At 44.7% G+C, this 16415-nt stretch overlaps 1 protein-coding gene across 1 annotated transcript in view; it reads right to left on the bottom strand.

The window, feature by feature from the left end:
• HK2 (hexokinase 2) overlaps positions 1 to 16415 on the bottom strand; it is a 60170-nt gene that overhangs the window by 32032 nt on the left and 11723 nt on the right. Inside the window, exon 2 of the mRNA XM_039852819.1 lies at positions 9682 to 9844. Within this exon, the coding sequence (XP_039708753.1) occupies positions 9682 to 9844 (163 nt within the window). The remainder of the gene's footprint in view (positions 1 to 9681; positions 9845 to 16415) is intronic.

Raw genomic sequence — 16415 nt, 5'->3', positions numbered from 1 at the left:
TGTATTTGAGCAGGGCATAGCAGATGGCTTGGTACCTGACAATGTCCAGGCAATTTTTGAGGTGAGGGGCGAGGGCCAGTTGAATTTTCCAACAGGGTCTATTTTCAATCATTAAGTACTTGCCACTAATTAAAATAGATCTCCACCTGTTCCTCTCATCAGGCACTCACAGCAGCATGCCAACCAGGGCTCTAAGAGTGACTTGCAAACAGGTTTGTTTCGATTTTGTATTTGTAAGCAGCAGTGCCCTTTCGTCGAAGGCAACTGCGTTCAGAAGCGGCAGTGTCCTGCCTGGTTAAGGCTGGAAGATTAAATGGACGTCTTCAGAACCACAAGCTCCAGAAAGCCTCCTTTTAAACAAATGGCTTTTACGCAGCATTTCCAGAATTCTGGAGATCCTTGAAGGTGGCAATTTCTGCCCTCGGTGAGGGTTAAGGGAGACCATTCAAGGAATGGCCTCACCTCCCACATCCTAATGTCCAATTTTATTTCTTTCTCCTACTCTTAACTGTCTTACAGATGGCATTCGTCATAAAAGATTGCATTCTGTTTAAAAGTTGAGAGTGGGGTCTACTACTTTAAAAATGTTTTTAAAATCACTATTTTGAGAGTCAAACACTGAATCTGTTATCTGTTCTAGGACAGGCCAACCAAATACTTCCCATTCTGTGATTAGTTATTTTAACACTGAGCATCGAAGACAGTTGCTAAAATCTTCTTAGCTGCCTGGTGCTGTAGACAACCTAGTCCCTGACTGGACAGCGAGAAAGGGAGCAGTGAGAAGCACTGTGGCAAGTTCCAGGATAGGAGTGTTATAAAAGGAATGATTGTTTCTGCTTGGATAAGGAAGGCTTCCCCAGAGGCATCAGGAGGTGGCCAGGTCTTAGTGGATGGGTATAAAGTTGTCTGCCAGAGAAAAGGAAACATATAGAAGTTTGTGGTATGCTCAAGAAATGACACGTCAGGAGTCCTAAGACATGGCTGTGAGAACGCAGTAAACGCCAATGCCAAGAACTTAGGTGCCCTCAAAGGGACCTGCCCTTATCTACCCTGCAAGAGCAAGATTGTTTCCAGGGGCCCCGGAAGACTGCACTGAACATTCTGGTCTTCTTCCATGGAGTGGCTCGGAGTTGAGCGAGACTCTGTTTATCCTTTAGTTTTCAAGTACCTGCTAGAACACCATGATGGACTGCTCTAAGAATGTACGGCATGGATTCCAATTGAGAGAACTAAAAAGATAAATCTCTAGGTCCCGGGTAGGTAATACAGCAAAACTAACTTTGCCAGACACAGCTTTCAAGTCGTGTGTTTCCCATATACCTGGAACCACCACAGTCACCACCACATCTGGCAGCCTTTTTAATCTCTAAGTTCCCAGCTACTCCTTTGAAACACAATGCCAGTCTCCACTCAATAGCTCAGAAATAAAGTAACTCCATATTATTTAAAGTAGCAAGTCACAGTTAATGCTGGTGTCTGGTACAGTCAAGGAATGGGGAAATCTGATCTTCTATGCCATTGGTTTTCAAACTATTTTAAGCAACAGGACGCCAAATGCCAAAATGTAGAAGTAGAGAAACGCAGAGCTGCTCTGATTGAAGGAAGGGGACTGGAGGGCACAAACACATTGTAAGTACCCCACAAAAGCATCCAGAAGAACACCACTGGAAAGCACTGTCCTGGTACTTTAGTTTCTTAAGTTCAAAGTATGTGCCAATCACAGAGAGGTGCTACATTAGCTCTATAGATGCGAAATCTCTCTTTCAAGGATTAAACACATTATTATGTTTAATACTATGTAGGTGGCTGAGTGTGTTAAGATTTTCAGGCAGGAAGGCCTGGTTTCAAATCCCATTTTAACGTATATTAGCCATATGATTTTGAAAAAATTATTAGAAATCTGATACTCAGATTTCATCATCTGCTAAAAAGGGATAGTAATAACCTCCTGTCCAGCTAGCACCTCCCACTCCAATCCCCAGGACACAGATACACACACACACAGTTTTTGGTAAAAATTCAATGCAATGAATGCATAAGGTGTTTGGCACAATGCCTGGTGCATGTAAATGTTTAATAAACTCTAGCTACTGCTATATGGAGACCATTTGTCAACATGATCTTCAGTTTATATTGTAGGCACCATATAAACTCACTTAGGAACTTGCCTGTGTGCTATTGATCTGTCTCCATTGCCTGGGTGTTGATATAATGCTGAGCAACCAAGATAAGGGCTCCTTTCAGGGTTTTATCAGCTTCCAAGCAATCTAACACCAGCCTAGTTTCTCTATCATATCATGTGCTTACATTATATGACCCATGTCATTCTGTAATCATTTTATCTGTGTAAGCCTTATCTCTCAGGACAATTTTCACTCTTCAACAGCAGGGCACAAGGTAGCTCAGCACACTGCTGCCCCACAGAGGACCAGCCTCAGAGGGGTCTCTATTGAACAAGCTGAACAGCTAGGCCTGAGTTACTAACAGAAGGATCAATTCATTGCACTAGCAGTGTGTGCATATGTGGGAGGAGGGGTAGATAGATAAGCAATAAAATGCCCCATAGTGGTGTGCCTAAGTGCCTTGGCGCACAGCTGGCTGGGTTTAAATATCAACACTTCCATTTGCTTATTACTAAATGACTTTGGGCAAGTTGCCTAATCTCTCTAACTTTAGTTTCTTTTTCTATAGAATGGCGTTCAAAGTGCCTAGCACTGGGTCACTGTGAGAATTAATGAGATGACTCAAATACATTGCTTACCACAGTACATGGTATTTTAAAAGCCTACAATTTTTAATTATTATTGTTGTCATCACCATCACATTTATCGTTTCCTGCTCTCTAGGGTCTTAAGTCTGGGTAGAGGGTGGAGCTATACTCACCCATAAAAATAATTCACAATTCAGGGAAGTGGGGAAACGTCAAATGATCAATACTGCAAAAACTTCATCTCACTCTGCTTATAAGACATCGTTATACCTAAATGTCAAGGCAACGAAGGTGATAAAGACACTACAAAGATAATTTATTTCTAAATTGGAACATGCAGTTAAACTATTCGAAGATTTCCAGTTGGGTTGCACTTGAGCTTCTTATTATAATGGTACAAAGCCAACCCATATTTATGATCTTTTAAAAAAGACAATAATGATTTGCTATAGAAATTTTCATTCAGCAACACGAGTTCATGTAAACTATGAATCTTATGGCCATGGAGTCAAGACTACCTAAGCTTAAATCCCAGCTCTGCCACTAACTGGCCACAGGTGACCTTGGCAATAATCACCAACCCCTCCTTTAGCCTCAGTTGCCTTATTTTTAAATCGGGAATGTCTCTCTTGTATATATAGTTTGCATGGAGAGTAAAACAGATTATTTAGGTAAACAGCCTAGTACAGACATCGTGGGTGCCCATTAAATGGTGTCAATTATTCCCGCATTTCCTCTTAAGATGATACTGTCCTCTGAAAGCCAGATCCCTGTGATATGGTCAGCCCGACAGGACTGTGGTTAGGGCTGGTGCCGCAATCACTTGCATAGTCAGCTTAGGTTAGGGCTGCCTACAGAGAGATCAAGATACTGAGATTTCTGGCTGATAAAAATCAACACTTTCCTTACTCAACTCTGCACTGCCAAAAACAAAAGGTGGGGGGCAGGGGGAGTTTACAGACAACAAATACTGGTGATATGGGACAAGTGGAACTCTCATTCATCATTGGTGGGATTCTAAAACAGCTCAGCCACTTTGGGAAAAGGTCTGGAAGTTTCTTATCAATTAAACACATCCCAAATTCTATGACCCAGAAATTCCACTCCTAGTTATTTAACCAAGAAAATGAAAACAAATGAAAGCAAGTACCCACAAAGAGGACATTCTCATGCAAGAATGCTTATAGCAGCTTTAGTCATAATAGGCAAAAACTAGATACAGACCAGGTGTCTGTCAATGTTCATGTCATATAGCAGGGGTCCCCAATTCCCCTACCCCTCCACGCTGGGGCCACACAGGAGGTGAACAGCAGGCTGAAGACAGTGAAGCTTCATCTGTATTTGCAGCCGCTCCCCAGCACTAGCATCACTGCCTCAGCTCCACCTCATATCATCAGGCATTGGATTCTCACAGGAGCACCAGTCCCTGGTGCCAAAAAGGTTGGGGACCACTGTCATATAGGATTCCAACCATACCATGGAATCAGCACCCAAAAAGGAACAAATTATTTATATAGCATGGATAAAGCCCATATTATGATGGATAAACAAAGCCTTACTTAAAGAGAAAATACTGTATAATTGGATTTATGGAATAACCTAGAACAAGCAAAACTAAGACACGTGGACAATTTTAAATGGTGATTGCTTCTCAGGGTTAGAGACAGAGACTGCCTAGGAAGGAGCACGAGGGAAACTCCTGGGCTAACGGTTAATGTTCTCCATTTGATGGGGGCTCTGTATTAAACAGGCATATGTACTTGTCAATTCATCGGGTGATTTGTCATCTCATTGTATGAAATTTTACATCAGAAGAAAAAAGACCAAATATTGAACTCTAGTTAATAAACTGCACGTTAAAGTTTTAAGGTTGAACCGATTTCTGCACTTTACTTTGTAATGAAAAGCCTCAAAAAAAAAATAAGACAGACTGGTTGGTAGAAGGATGGAGGAGTGTGATAAAGCAAACCTAGTAAATACCAATGTAGAATCTGGGGAGTCCATATTTGGATGTTCATTACACAGTTCTTTCAACTTTTTAAAACTGTTTGGGGGAAAACAAAAACCAAATAGGGAGCATTTTATATACATACCTTGGCTGACACCAAAGTCAGTCAACTCAGTAAGATATTCTTAGACCATTTATATACACGTCATTTTGATCTGTGCCAGCTATGTTTATTTGCACTGAGTGGTCCACACGTCTATGCAGCATAGGTATTTGGAATCAGCCCACAGGTGGCTCAGAGGCTGCTGATATGCCCTTCCTTCTCACAGTGAACTCAAATCATCACTTGGAGGTTCGTTTTTCTTCAGTGTAATGGAGGCCTCCATCATAAATGGATGGCCTGAAACTTCCTGACATCTCTCCCACATTTTCTACTGGGATTTGGATGACCATTAGATAGCTAGCACCTGTATAAAAAGAGCTGGGACCTGGTCCTCGCTCCAAAAATGCAGGGTTTGGTGATGGGGATAAACCCTCAGACCTGTTCCTCCCTCCAAAAGGACCTTAGGAGGCTCACTGACCCTCTCTTGAGAAAATGATGCTGGACGTGCCTCTTGCTGTGTGGTGGGCTGGGCTACATAGGACTGTATTTATAACATACACAAAAATGTAATATATTTGACTCTCTTTTAATTCTCAGTTAGCACACCCTGTTTCCTCTTTTTATAAATGAGGAAATGGAGGACTGGGGCCAAAATGAACTCCTCTAAAGCACGCAGCTTGAATTAAACCCCATTTAAACCTAGAATTCTGATCTTCACCCCTCACCACAACTGCCCTGAAAACACCTCTCATCCCTGGCAAGAAGCAGCCAATTTTATAGATCCATGTCTAAGACAAGACAAGATGAGGAGTATTGAAGCAGTGGCTTTCCAATTACAAGCTGAAAAAAATTTAGGGGGTGCTAACTAGCAATTTTTAAAAACCAGAATTAGAAAGTAATTAGAAATTAGAATTAGAAATTAGAAAGTAATAGATCTGAATGCATCACATTTAAGAATAAACGTTGGTCCCTGAGATTTTTGTCAATTGTATATCAATACTTATACATATGTGCTTCTTGCTGTGAGTATGTATGTAGTCCAGGAAAGTTATAGAGCCACCGATTTAAAGATTAGATCCCTCAAGATCAGAGGTTTAGATCCAAGGTTTAATTTCCCAGCTTTGAAAAGTAATCCTAAAGAGAAATGGGCTGAGAAAGGTTCTGAGTAAGGCCAGCGTGGAGTAGGCATCACTTAATCAAAAGCCTCCAGCCTGTGAGAGAGAATCACCAGAAATGGCAACAGAGCCCCGACTGTGGCCTGGGCCAAGAAGCGGATGCATCAGCAAGGCCCCATGGGCTGTGTGACCACCTCCAGGAGAAAGGCAACAGTCCCTGAACACTCTGCTCTCTCGGTCTCTCCTCGCAGCACTTTACTGGGGAACCAGTAACAAAGGAGAATTTTCATTTTTGATAGACTTTATCTATCGAAGCTTCCCTGGTCCTTGCTGCCATTCCATAACTCATAGCCCCAACAACAAAACATAAGCTGGAAAGCCATGATGTTGACTTTTCAATTACATTACCTCATGTTCCCCTCTGCAGTTCCATTCTCTCCAGAAGCAGCCCCTATCATTTATCTGGTGTAGTTTTCCCAGTTTATATCCCAATAATCTTATGATGTTTGTGTCCCTAAGCATTGGAGAGCATTGCTCCAAGGGAGATTTTTAAATTTACATTCAACGACTATGAGGTTCATGTCCTTCTACAATTCTTCACTCATTGACTTTTAGAGGTACCCATATTTATAGACGCTCATTTATATAATGTGCTGTATATAGTATTCCATCACATGGCTCTTCCATAAACTGTTCCCAATATGCTGTCATTATAAGCAACACTGCTATGAGCATTCTTGGACATGTCTCTTTGAGTTCATATGGAAGTTTGTTCAAGGTGTAGTTGGAAGTGGATCTGCTGAGTTATCAAATACACATATTTTCAACTTAACTAGTTATTGCCAACCTCACATCCCAGGATAACTAGTATCAACAGTTCAATATATGTGCTTGAGACTTTATACAAATGTGCATACGTATGTGCACACGCACATGTACAAATGACTTTGCAGTATATAAATACAGATAAGTCCATCTCATGCTTTAGGATGGGTTGCCGAGGACTGTTTGCTGCATTAATCTGACCAGTGCTCAATTGATGGACATTAGTGTTTTTCTCTCTTTACAGCATTCCAAGGAACTTAATGTGTAAATACACTAACACACTAGTTCTAGTAAACATGCAGAACAGACTGGGACTGCAGGATCCACCTCTCATTTTACAAAGGAGAAAAGACTGAGTCCCAGAGAGCTGGCGTGAGGAGCTGGGCCACAGATCTCAAGCAAGTGAGGAACCAAGGGCAGGGGGCTGGGTTTCCTACAGTCTGATCTCCAGTTCTCTAGGGGACACTTGCTTTGCTTAAATGAATAAAACATTCAATACTCAGTCTTCCTTTTACACACCATCTCCATTTACACTGCAGAATTCACAATTATATAGAGGCACTCTGGGTATCACTAAAGTCATGTAAAGTCTCACCACTTCTTCATGGAAAGGAGATCAGACAGACAAGTCCTGCCCCAGACCCTTCAGCCTCTGGCTCCTGTCCTCAGTCCAGGCAACTCATATTCAGAGGCCAAAAGCACACTTCCTGCTCCACCCTGGGGCAGAGGTGGGACTCAGACAGGCTCCCAGGACTCCCGCCTGAGATCAGGAAGGGAGACTCAATGACTACACAGTGTAGCAACGGGTACAAACTTCAAGAGGCAGAGGGAGCTCTCTGAGTCTCCAATGTCAGCAAAGCAACGAGAAGAAAAAAAGCCAGTCCCATAACTAGTTCTCTCCAGCAAACTTACTCACCTGCCTGTAGTACAGGCCAGACATCTAAACCCAACCACCTTATTTCAAAAAAATCTTAGCTGAGCATGTGCTGTGTGCTCTGGTCATATGCTCACACACACATAATGGATTGGGGCAGTCTTGATGCCTGATCTTTGGCATAGATGAGTTTAACTCCTGACTCAGCCTCTCATTAGCTGTGTGACCTTAGGCAAGCTATTGACCACCTAAGCTTCAAACTCATCTAAAAAAAATTCTAGATAAAATCGGTACCTACTTATTATCAGGTCTTGTGAAAAGTAAATGAGTTACCGCATCTAGGAGCTCAGAAAAGCCCTTACCCGTAATATACACTTAGTAAATATTTAAGGTATTGGCTTTGTGCCTGAAATAAAGACAAGGTCCCAGTCTTAAGGGGCCGGTAAATTTATCAGAATGTCAAATAGAAACAACAGAAGCAGGTGTGGCTACGAGTCAGAGGAAGTGGCAGGTACAGTGTCAAGCTAGAGGGCATACAAGATGCCCAAGAAGTGAGGGAGGCCCCTCACCTCAGGAGCTCTTTGAAGGGCTGAGATACAATCAGAGAACAATCCTGAACAAGGTCACACCCTTGGTTCCAGGCTTGGTCCCAAGGCTTCGGCAAACACACATTTATTTTAAGAATCATAGGAAGGTACAAAGTCTTAGACAAACCAGGTCCCGCTGGCTCTCAGGCAGGTAAGCCTCAAGGACGTAGATGTGATGGAAATACTGAAGGCACACGGCGCATGAACAAGCCCAGTCCCATGATCGTCCCCAACCCCCATCCCCAGGACTTCTCTGCAGATGCCTCACTAGTAACTGGCTTCTTGGCTCTCTCTCCTCTCTCAGGTTCTCGAGCTCTGTGCTTCTGGACGCTCCACTGCCCTGGCAGCTGCCCCTTGGGCTCTTTCTTCAACCCTTTAGACGTGAGTAGCCATCTCACACCCCTCACCCCTCACAGCCCCACAAATGCCTCATCTCTAAAATGGACAGTTATTGTGAGAGTTCAATGAAACCAGCTGTGTGAAAGCACTGATACAACTTAGCTCTGTTCTCTTCTCTGAGTATGTTGCCATCCCCAGGCAGCTGGCTCACTCAACATTCCGGCATCATCTTGGTTAGAATCCTGTCTCATCCCTGCCCACCACATCCCACCCAGGCCAAGGTCCCGTGCGATACCAGCCACCTATCGCTGCTCCTCCACTGTGCATATACTGCTGATACCCATTACACCAAGACAGTTCTGCTTGCACCCCTCAAAACCTTACAGTTACTCCCCAATGCTTACTGAAGGAAGACTAAACGTTTTAGGCAGGCATGCGATGCCTTCTGTGATCTAGTCCCAACCCACATAACTCCAGTCTCTACCATGGCTCTTTTATCCAGTTCAAGTCAATCCCTTGCTGGGTGGTTCACCATGAAATACGAATTCTAAATCCAGGTAAAGGGATTAGACACAGCTTGACAGGTTCTTATTGCACAAGAGAGCCTTTAATACCTTAATATGCACGTGGCTCTTCACACTCTCCCAAGCTTATCTGAACTTCTAACGCTTTTTTCATGGAGTTCAAAAACAATCTAGGACAACTGGTACGGCACTGATTCTCCATGAGGATTATAGAATGTGACAGTTAGGTGGGCCAGAGGCTGCCATGGCCCACCAGCTGTGACCGTCAGGCACGTCTATCGTTCATCACCATCACTGAGTGCAACCTCATCGGGACAGTAAAATCCTAAACTGAGAAAGGCAGCCTTTCTCAGCAGAGGGATGGGAAACAAACGGCTGACAGCAATACCCCAGTCAGGCTGACAAGGATATATACTTCTACCTTGACTGCCAAGGCTGTCCGCTTTCCCAGTCTTCCTGTCTATCCCATCTCATAGACTTCCATTAAATTCCTTATGTGCCTAACTTAGCCAGGGGTGGTGTCTGAGGCTTCAAACCGAAGAACCTTCACTGATACACAGTTCTTTGGGTCCCTGAGCAAAGCCACCCAATCTCCCACCAGCAGTGGAGCAGCCAGACCCATCCCCCACCACCACCCTGCCACACAGTGCAAATACCTGTCCCGTCTGGAGTAGACCTCACGAAGGTGGGCAGCATTTTCACGGAAGCAGTGGGGTGGGTGGTGGCTCCAAGCCCTTTTTCCATCTCCTTGCGGAACCGCTTAGAGATCTCTAGAAGGGTCTCATCAGAAAGACGCATGTGGTAGAGATACTGGTCAACCTGCAAGACGGGGAAAAGAGGAGAGACCTGGAAGTTAAATAAAGTATGGTACGCGTCTATGTCAGTCCTTCGAAAGAATAAAATCCGCTATGTACAAAAAGGTTATTATTTGAGATCATTTAACCAGAATCGATTTGACAGACCTTGTCTTTTAAAAGAAACTAAAAATTTTAATTAGAAAAATAGGTTGAATTTTTTTCCTGGAGAAGAGTAGACTAAAGGAAAGTGCTATCAGGGAAGAGGGGCGTTCTTTTCAGAAAGGTTGGATTTTCATGTCTAAAGCAACATCCCTTGAACCGGAGTTCCTTACTGACCCTCAGTTCTTGTTCCTCCCCACGCCTCACCAGGCCAGTCAAGCCAACTCTGTCACCCCTCAGCCTAGGTCAAGCAGCCACCACCTCTTGCCTGGACTTACACAATTCCCAATTCCACTCCTACCTCTTCCCATCTATTCTCCACCCAAGCCAGACTCTGCTATTCCCCTGCTTAAAACTTTTCAGTGGCTTTCCATCACGACCGAACCCTTTAAAAATCCCTACAAGGCCGTGTATGGTCTGGCTTCTCCCCATCTCATTGCATGCCTCTGCAGCCTATGCATACTCCATCTTTGGTTCAGTCCCCAACTCACCCAACTCGCCCTTCCCTGCCTCGGAGCCCATTCCCACGGGCCGCACAGCTCCTTAACCCACTCTTCATCTCCCACTGACCATCTGCCATCCGACTTCTTAGCAATCCTTCAGGCCTCTCTCCACAGAGGCTTTCTCTGATGCTCCCAATAAGACAATCAGGCCGCCCATTATTCTAAGAACTTGGACTTTCCCTTCACAACACCATCCACAATTTGTAAACATATATTTCTTAGTGTCCAAACAGAAGTACCAAGGGCAAGAAAAGCCATGTCTATTTGTTCACCCCTGAATCCCTGGAGCTTAGCACAGTGCCTGACACATAATAGAGGCTCGACATAAATAGTAATGCAGCCTCTCCTGTCCTCAGGGGTGGAGGCAGCTTTCTAGATAATTTCATCGATCTCGTTTCCAATATAAATTTACATGAGCTTTTTCCAGATTTAACACCAGGAGAAGGAGAAGCATCAGAAGTCCTCAGACAGTTTTCTTTCTTGGAAGCACCCATCTGTCCTAGCCATGGATATTCTCAGTTTTCTCTAGGAAGGAAAAAATCAGATAGAAATCCATCCAAGAAGGCACACATGTTTCCACAGTATCCCAGTTCTCAGCAGCAGTGTCCAGGACAGGGGAGGATGCTAGCCATGGAGGGTAGAGCTGGAGAGAATCAGGAACCTTGGGCCAGGCCCCAGCTGTGACCCCAAAGCATGAGGGCAGTGGTCCTCCCAGCCTCATCAGGAAACTGAAGGTCAAGAAGCGACCCTAGTCTTCCCAGCCAAAACTCCAGGATTCCCAAGGGCAAAGCCTGGCTGATGACCACCACCACCAACCTCCTGGGGAAACAAAAGTCAGTACCCGCCCCTCTCTAGCCCTCACTCTTGTCCAGCTCTGACAAAGGAGCATAAATTATTATTAGCTTTCCCAAACAAATGTCCTCTTTAATGTTATAGCCTAATATACTTTCCTGCATTTTGTGGGTCAGGTCTTTTTGCATTTTCTTTTAACTAAACTTGCAGGGTTGGGATTTCCAGAGGAATAGCAAAAGGTGTTTAATCCTTTAAGAAAAAGACAATCCCAGTGTCCTCCTTTGTGTCCCCTTACTCAATCTGCTCTCTTCCAGGCTTATCCTAAGGGCACACCCTTCCCTTTGGGACTATTTTGGCTCCAGTAGAATAATGAGATTGGCTCTCCTTGGATTGTTTCAAATATCCTGATCAGTACTAATCTTTCATCACTCCTCTACAATCCCAAAAGGTGAAAGATCAGAGTCTGGAGTAAAATGCTGAAAGCAGCTGTAAGCAAGGTGAAGGAGAGTCTGAGGAATAGGCCAGCTCCTCTCCACAACTGCCATGTGGTTACAATACAACAAAATCTGCAGACGCAATCCTCACATGGGGTGGGAAAGGGTCAAGTAGAAGCAGAAATGGTAAAAGCCCTCTCCCTCCCCAAAGGGCAGAGGAATCAGGCATGAAATTCTGGGTTTCCAATTTGCAGGAAAGAGGGTTTCCCAGTACTCCCTGTTGTCAGCGTTTACTAAAGAGCTGCCGCAGACTAAGTCCACCTGTCTAAATCAGGAAGAATCCAACCATCCAATATGTTTTCTAATTTTAGGCTCCTGGCACCTCACTCGCCTTGAGCCCACGGTCTACCTCAGCCTCCCAGGCTGTGGGGCACCATCCCCACCCCGAGCTGGATCGCCGATGTGGGTTTCCTTCAACACGAGGGAGCCGGAGTACTCCTGAGGAGGCCTGTCCTTCCTACACTGTTGTTTGAGGGTCCCCAGGAGGTTAAAGGGTACAGCTTTGGACAAGTCTCCTCTCCACTGCAGTGAGAGACAAATGGCTAGTGACCCTGGGGCCCAGGGCAACTTTAATCACTCCAGAGGCTGCTGTTTCAGATCCAGTGACAGCTGGGCTGGTCCAAGAATGCTGCCTCATGGCTGACACATCTTGGTGTGGATGTACAAAGTCCAGGACCACCAGATCGGAGGCCAGCACCAGGCCACATCCGGGAATAGCCCAAGACGTCCTCATGGGCAATAGTAACAGCAGCAAACCCTTACGTGGCACTGACCCTGTTCTCAAGGTTTTACACCCCACCCCTTAGCTCATTTAATTTTCACAGCAGCCCTGTGAAGGAGGTAGTGTTATAATCGCCTTTTACAAGGAGCACGGTAATGTGCCCAAAGTCACACAAAGGCAAAGGGTCAAGTTAGGATTAGAATAGGCAGCTGGCTCACTTGTGTTTGTTCACTCTGCTAGACGAATGCCCTTCTGTTGGACAACGGTGGCATCTAGGCAGGCCTGATGGCACTGAAGGACATCTGAGGTGGCCATGCCCATTAAAGGGCCATCTTCTCTTGCAGTCATCCCGGGATGCACACACGAAGGGTAAAAAGCGGCAGGATGACCAGTCTAGCCCAGCAAATCAAAAGGAAGCAGGGGCAGCAGATGTGTCTCTCGACATTATTGTGGGTTTGACACATGACGAAGTTATAGTGCCCACCTTACTACTTTCCCAAAGAGAAGAGAGGGCTGGAGCCTCACTGCCACCCACCCCCCACTCCACAGCTGGCTCTGAGTCTTGCAAAGGAGGCAGAAGGGTTCCTGCATGGGAGAGCAGAGCCTGCACCACCTTCTTAAGAGGTTTTACCTCTTGGAGTGTGTGGTCACAGTCACGTACACACAAGAGTGAAGGAGGAGTGGCCACAATCTTACAGTGGCCATTCATGGTTTGACTTTGATGTTTAAAAGCTGTGACAAGGCTTGCTGGAAATCCAGTTGATACTTTTCATCCTAAACCCTCAAAGACTCTAACAAGTAAAGAATTGGCATTTACTCAAGTCATGTTGTCCCTCACCCAAAAGATTATCATTGTCTTTCAGTGTTCAACGACAGATGAAAATGATGATGATTGTTACGGTAGCTAAACGTTCACCAGACACCATCCTATGGCTTTACTGACTTGACCTCCATTGTTCTTTTGTAACAGGTCACATGGCGGTGAGGGGCAGAGCTAGAATTCACACTGAGGTGTATCTGGCTCTAAGACCAGGCCCTTGGGACCAGCACCCTCACCTGGCCTATGGGCCCTCTTAGTTTGGGCAGGTGCTCTCTGCCCTGTGGCATCTTGGGTGACCCCAGGGCCTTGATTTCCTCTCCATCACATGAGACCAAGAGAAAGGATATGGAAAAGCTGTGAAAAATGCAACAGTAGCACCTTGGCCCAAACTTTCCCTCTTGCACAGTATGATGGTATATCCACCCCAAGTTTAACAGGGATAGTCAGGAAAGGATGGTTAATCCCCTAATGTCACATTTTCCTAAAAATACCGTTGGGCCTACCTAGCCTTGGCCGGCACTGCTATGGTGGGGGAAGGGTGGCCAAGGGAGGCAGAAGTCAGAAGCAAGAAGCAGCCTCCATACAAAAACGGCTTTCCTGGAATGGGAAGGAAGTGAATGCACTTTGCAGAATCCTGCCAGCTGTCACCCACAAAGCAGCCAGAGAGGAGGAACGCCAGGCCCAAAGTCAGAGAAGAAAGTCATTTAAGAGATACCAAATGTACACAGAGCAGTAGGACAACGGCTGAAAAATACTTATTCTTAGAAAGGAAAGGCCCTAAGGAGAACGAGTCCAATCCCACTGAACACGAACAGAATTTGGGTTTCCCGAGTTTGTCTTTCTCACCCCAATAAGTCATTAGGCCTAGGTTTGAATGCTTCTACACATAACAGGCTCACTACTTCTCTAAATTGGTTAGCTTCTATTGTTGATCAGCTCTAGCTGCTACAAAGCTTTTCCTCAGTCTAAGATAAATCTACTTTCCTTTAACTTCTGTCTAGTCTCCATTCTGCCACTTGAATAAGAGTTCTCAAACCTGGCTGCACATCAGAATGACAATAGCTTTTAAAAAACATTAAGAATTCCAAGAATCCATTCCAGACTAGTCAAGCTGACACCTTTAGGGCTGTGTGTTCAAACATCTCCTCTCCTTGGGCTGGTATCTATCATGCCAATAATGTGATAATGGTGGGCTGTGTTCTGGTCAACACCTTTTAAGGTCATTTTTACCATGTTTCTGCTGGGGTCTTTGAAAGTTAGAAGTTAAGATATTAGGCAACATGTGAAATAATCCTGTGTTGATCTTGGGTGCTGGGAGTTGGAAAGACTAACCCTGTACTTCTTGGAAACTATCTATCAAAGCAGAATCATTCAGGCCAACCCACATTTCGTAGGTAGTGATAGTAATGTGTGGGCTGTGGCATCTGAAAAGTCGGTGTTCAAATAGTGGCTCTAGCATTCGTATAGGTGTGCAACACTAGGTGAGTAACTCTCCATCTGAGCTCCAGTTTCCTCCTGATAAAATGGAGGAAATAATAATATTCAAATTCTACCTTGACTATCTTAGCCCTGCACAATGGTGTCACTGGCATAATAAATGGGGTGACAAACTAAAGCTCTACATCGTCCCCCCCTTTCCTTTCCATCCCTTGTCCTCTTTTTCTCCTAGACTTCCCTTTAAATGCCACCCTTGGAGGGTCAAGAACGTTTCCTAACACAGCCCCATTCGGGGTTAACCGAACAGAGAATATTTCCCCAAAGTGTTCCTTCCTTTTCTATGGTGGGTGTGTGTCTTACCGCACTGGGCTGCTTCTCTTTAAATCTCTATCAGGAAGAAAGAGGGAAAGGAGGAGGCATTCCAGGCTGGGGAAACAGAGGCAGATCAGAAGCAAAGCCTGCCTGAGGTATGGAAAGGCCACCTGTTGCATAGACAAGGCTGTGTATCACAGAGAAAGAGAGTAGTTTCAGAGGACAGCTATTTAGCAATTGAGGAGATGAGAAGTTCCTCACTGGGCAATTTTGGTCTGTTTCCTTCTTACCATAATACACCACTCCGACATGCCCACTTCCTCTACAGAATTATAGGTAGAAGCAGGAGAGCTCTAAAGGGAAATTAACCCTATGTTCTTTATAAAATAGGATAACACCCCAAATGGGAACACCCCATCTCCACAAGGGCCTACATTTTCCTCCAGACTAGCACTAAAAGGAGGGGAAATCGTGCCATAGCAACGATGCAAGGAACTGAGAGAGCAGAAGGTCGCCCTAGGAGAGGCTCTATTTCAAAGTGTACAGTGGCTCAGTGGGACAGACACAGCCCCAGCCAGGTCTGGGGAAGCACCAAAAGGAAAGGCCTAGAGGTACCTAGAAGGGACCTTGGAGAAACAGGCCAGGGAGCAGCATGGACCAAGGCCGCACCGTTTAGACTAAACTCTGGATCACCCCGACACCTTACTCTACGATCAAAAACAAGAAATGACAGTCCTACTACAGGTTCAGAAGGGCCCATCTCATCTTGGAGGCCAATTCCAATTGAATGGCTCATGGCCGCTGCCTAGTTCTTGAGTCCACCCTATCTGGTCCCAGTGGAAAATGGTCCTGATCAAGCAAGCACTATTCCAACGTTGATGGTTTTTATATAAAGTATTGCAAATCTTACCTTGAATACCTTAGGCAGTTTCAAAGGGAAGTGTTAAATTTCAACACTTTAAGATGTTGAAATCTAAAATTTCTACATCTAAGTCTTTAAGATTCATATCATTCAACTCCTGAGTCTCTGACCACCACTGAAACCTTTTATAGCGTATATTGAAAACCAGTTATATGCAAAGCACTATGGTGTACAGGAACATAATTCTTAAAGAAATCAATTCTGGAGACGAATATGTACACAATCAAAAAAAATTTTGAGAAATCAAGATTCCTGCTCTCTAGGACTTTACATATAAGATAGCACAGAACTCAGCTCATATTATAGACCCAATAAATGTCTCTGAAATGAATGGAGGGATGGGTCTCAGTAGATAAGAAAGGCAAGCACAATGCCAGGCAGCCCACGGGAAGTGTCACAGGTGTGACTAAGTGGCCTGTTGAGACTGGCATTC

The sequence above is a fragment of the Pteropus medius genome, unplaced genomic scaffold (genome assembly GCF_902729225.1).
Source record: "Pteropus medius unplaced genomic scaffold, Ma_sr-lr_union100, whole genome shotgun sequence".
Classification (NCBI taxonomy): Eukaryota; Metazoa; Chordata; class Mammalia; order Chiroptera; family Pteropodidae; genus Pteropus; species Pteropus medius.
This window is presented reverse-complemented; position numbering and strand designations above follow the sequence as displayed.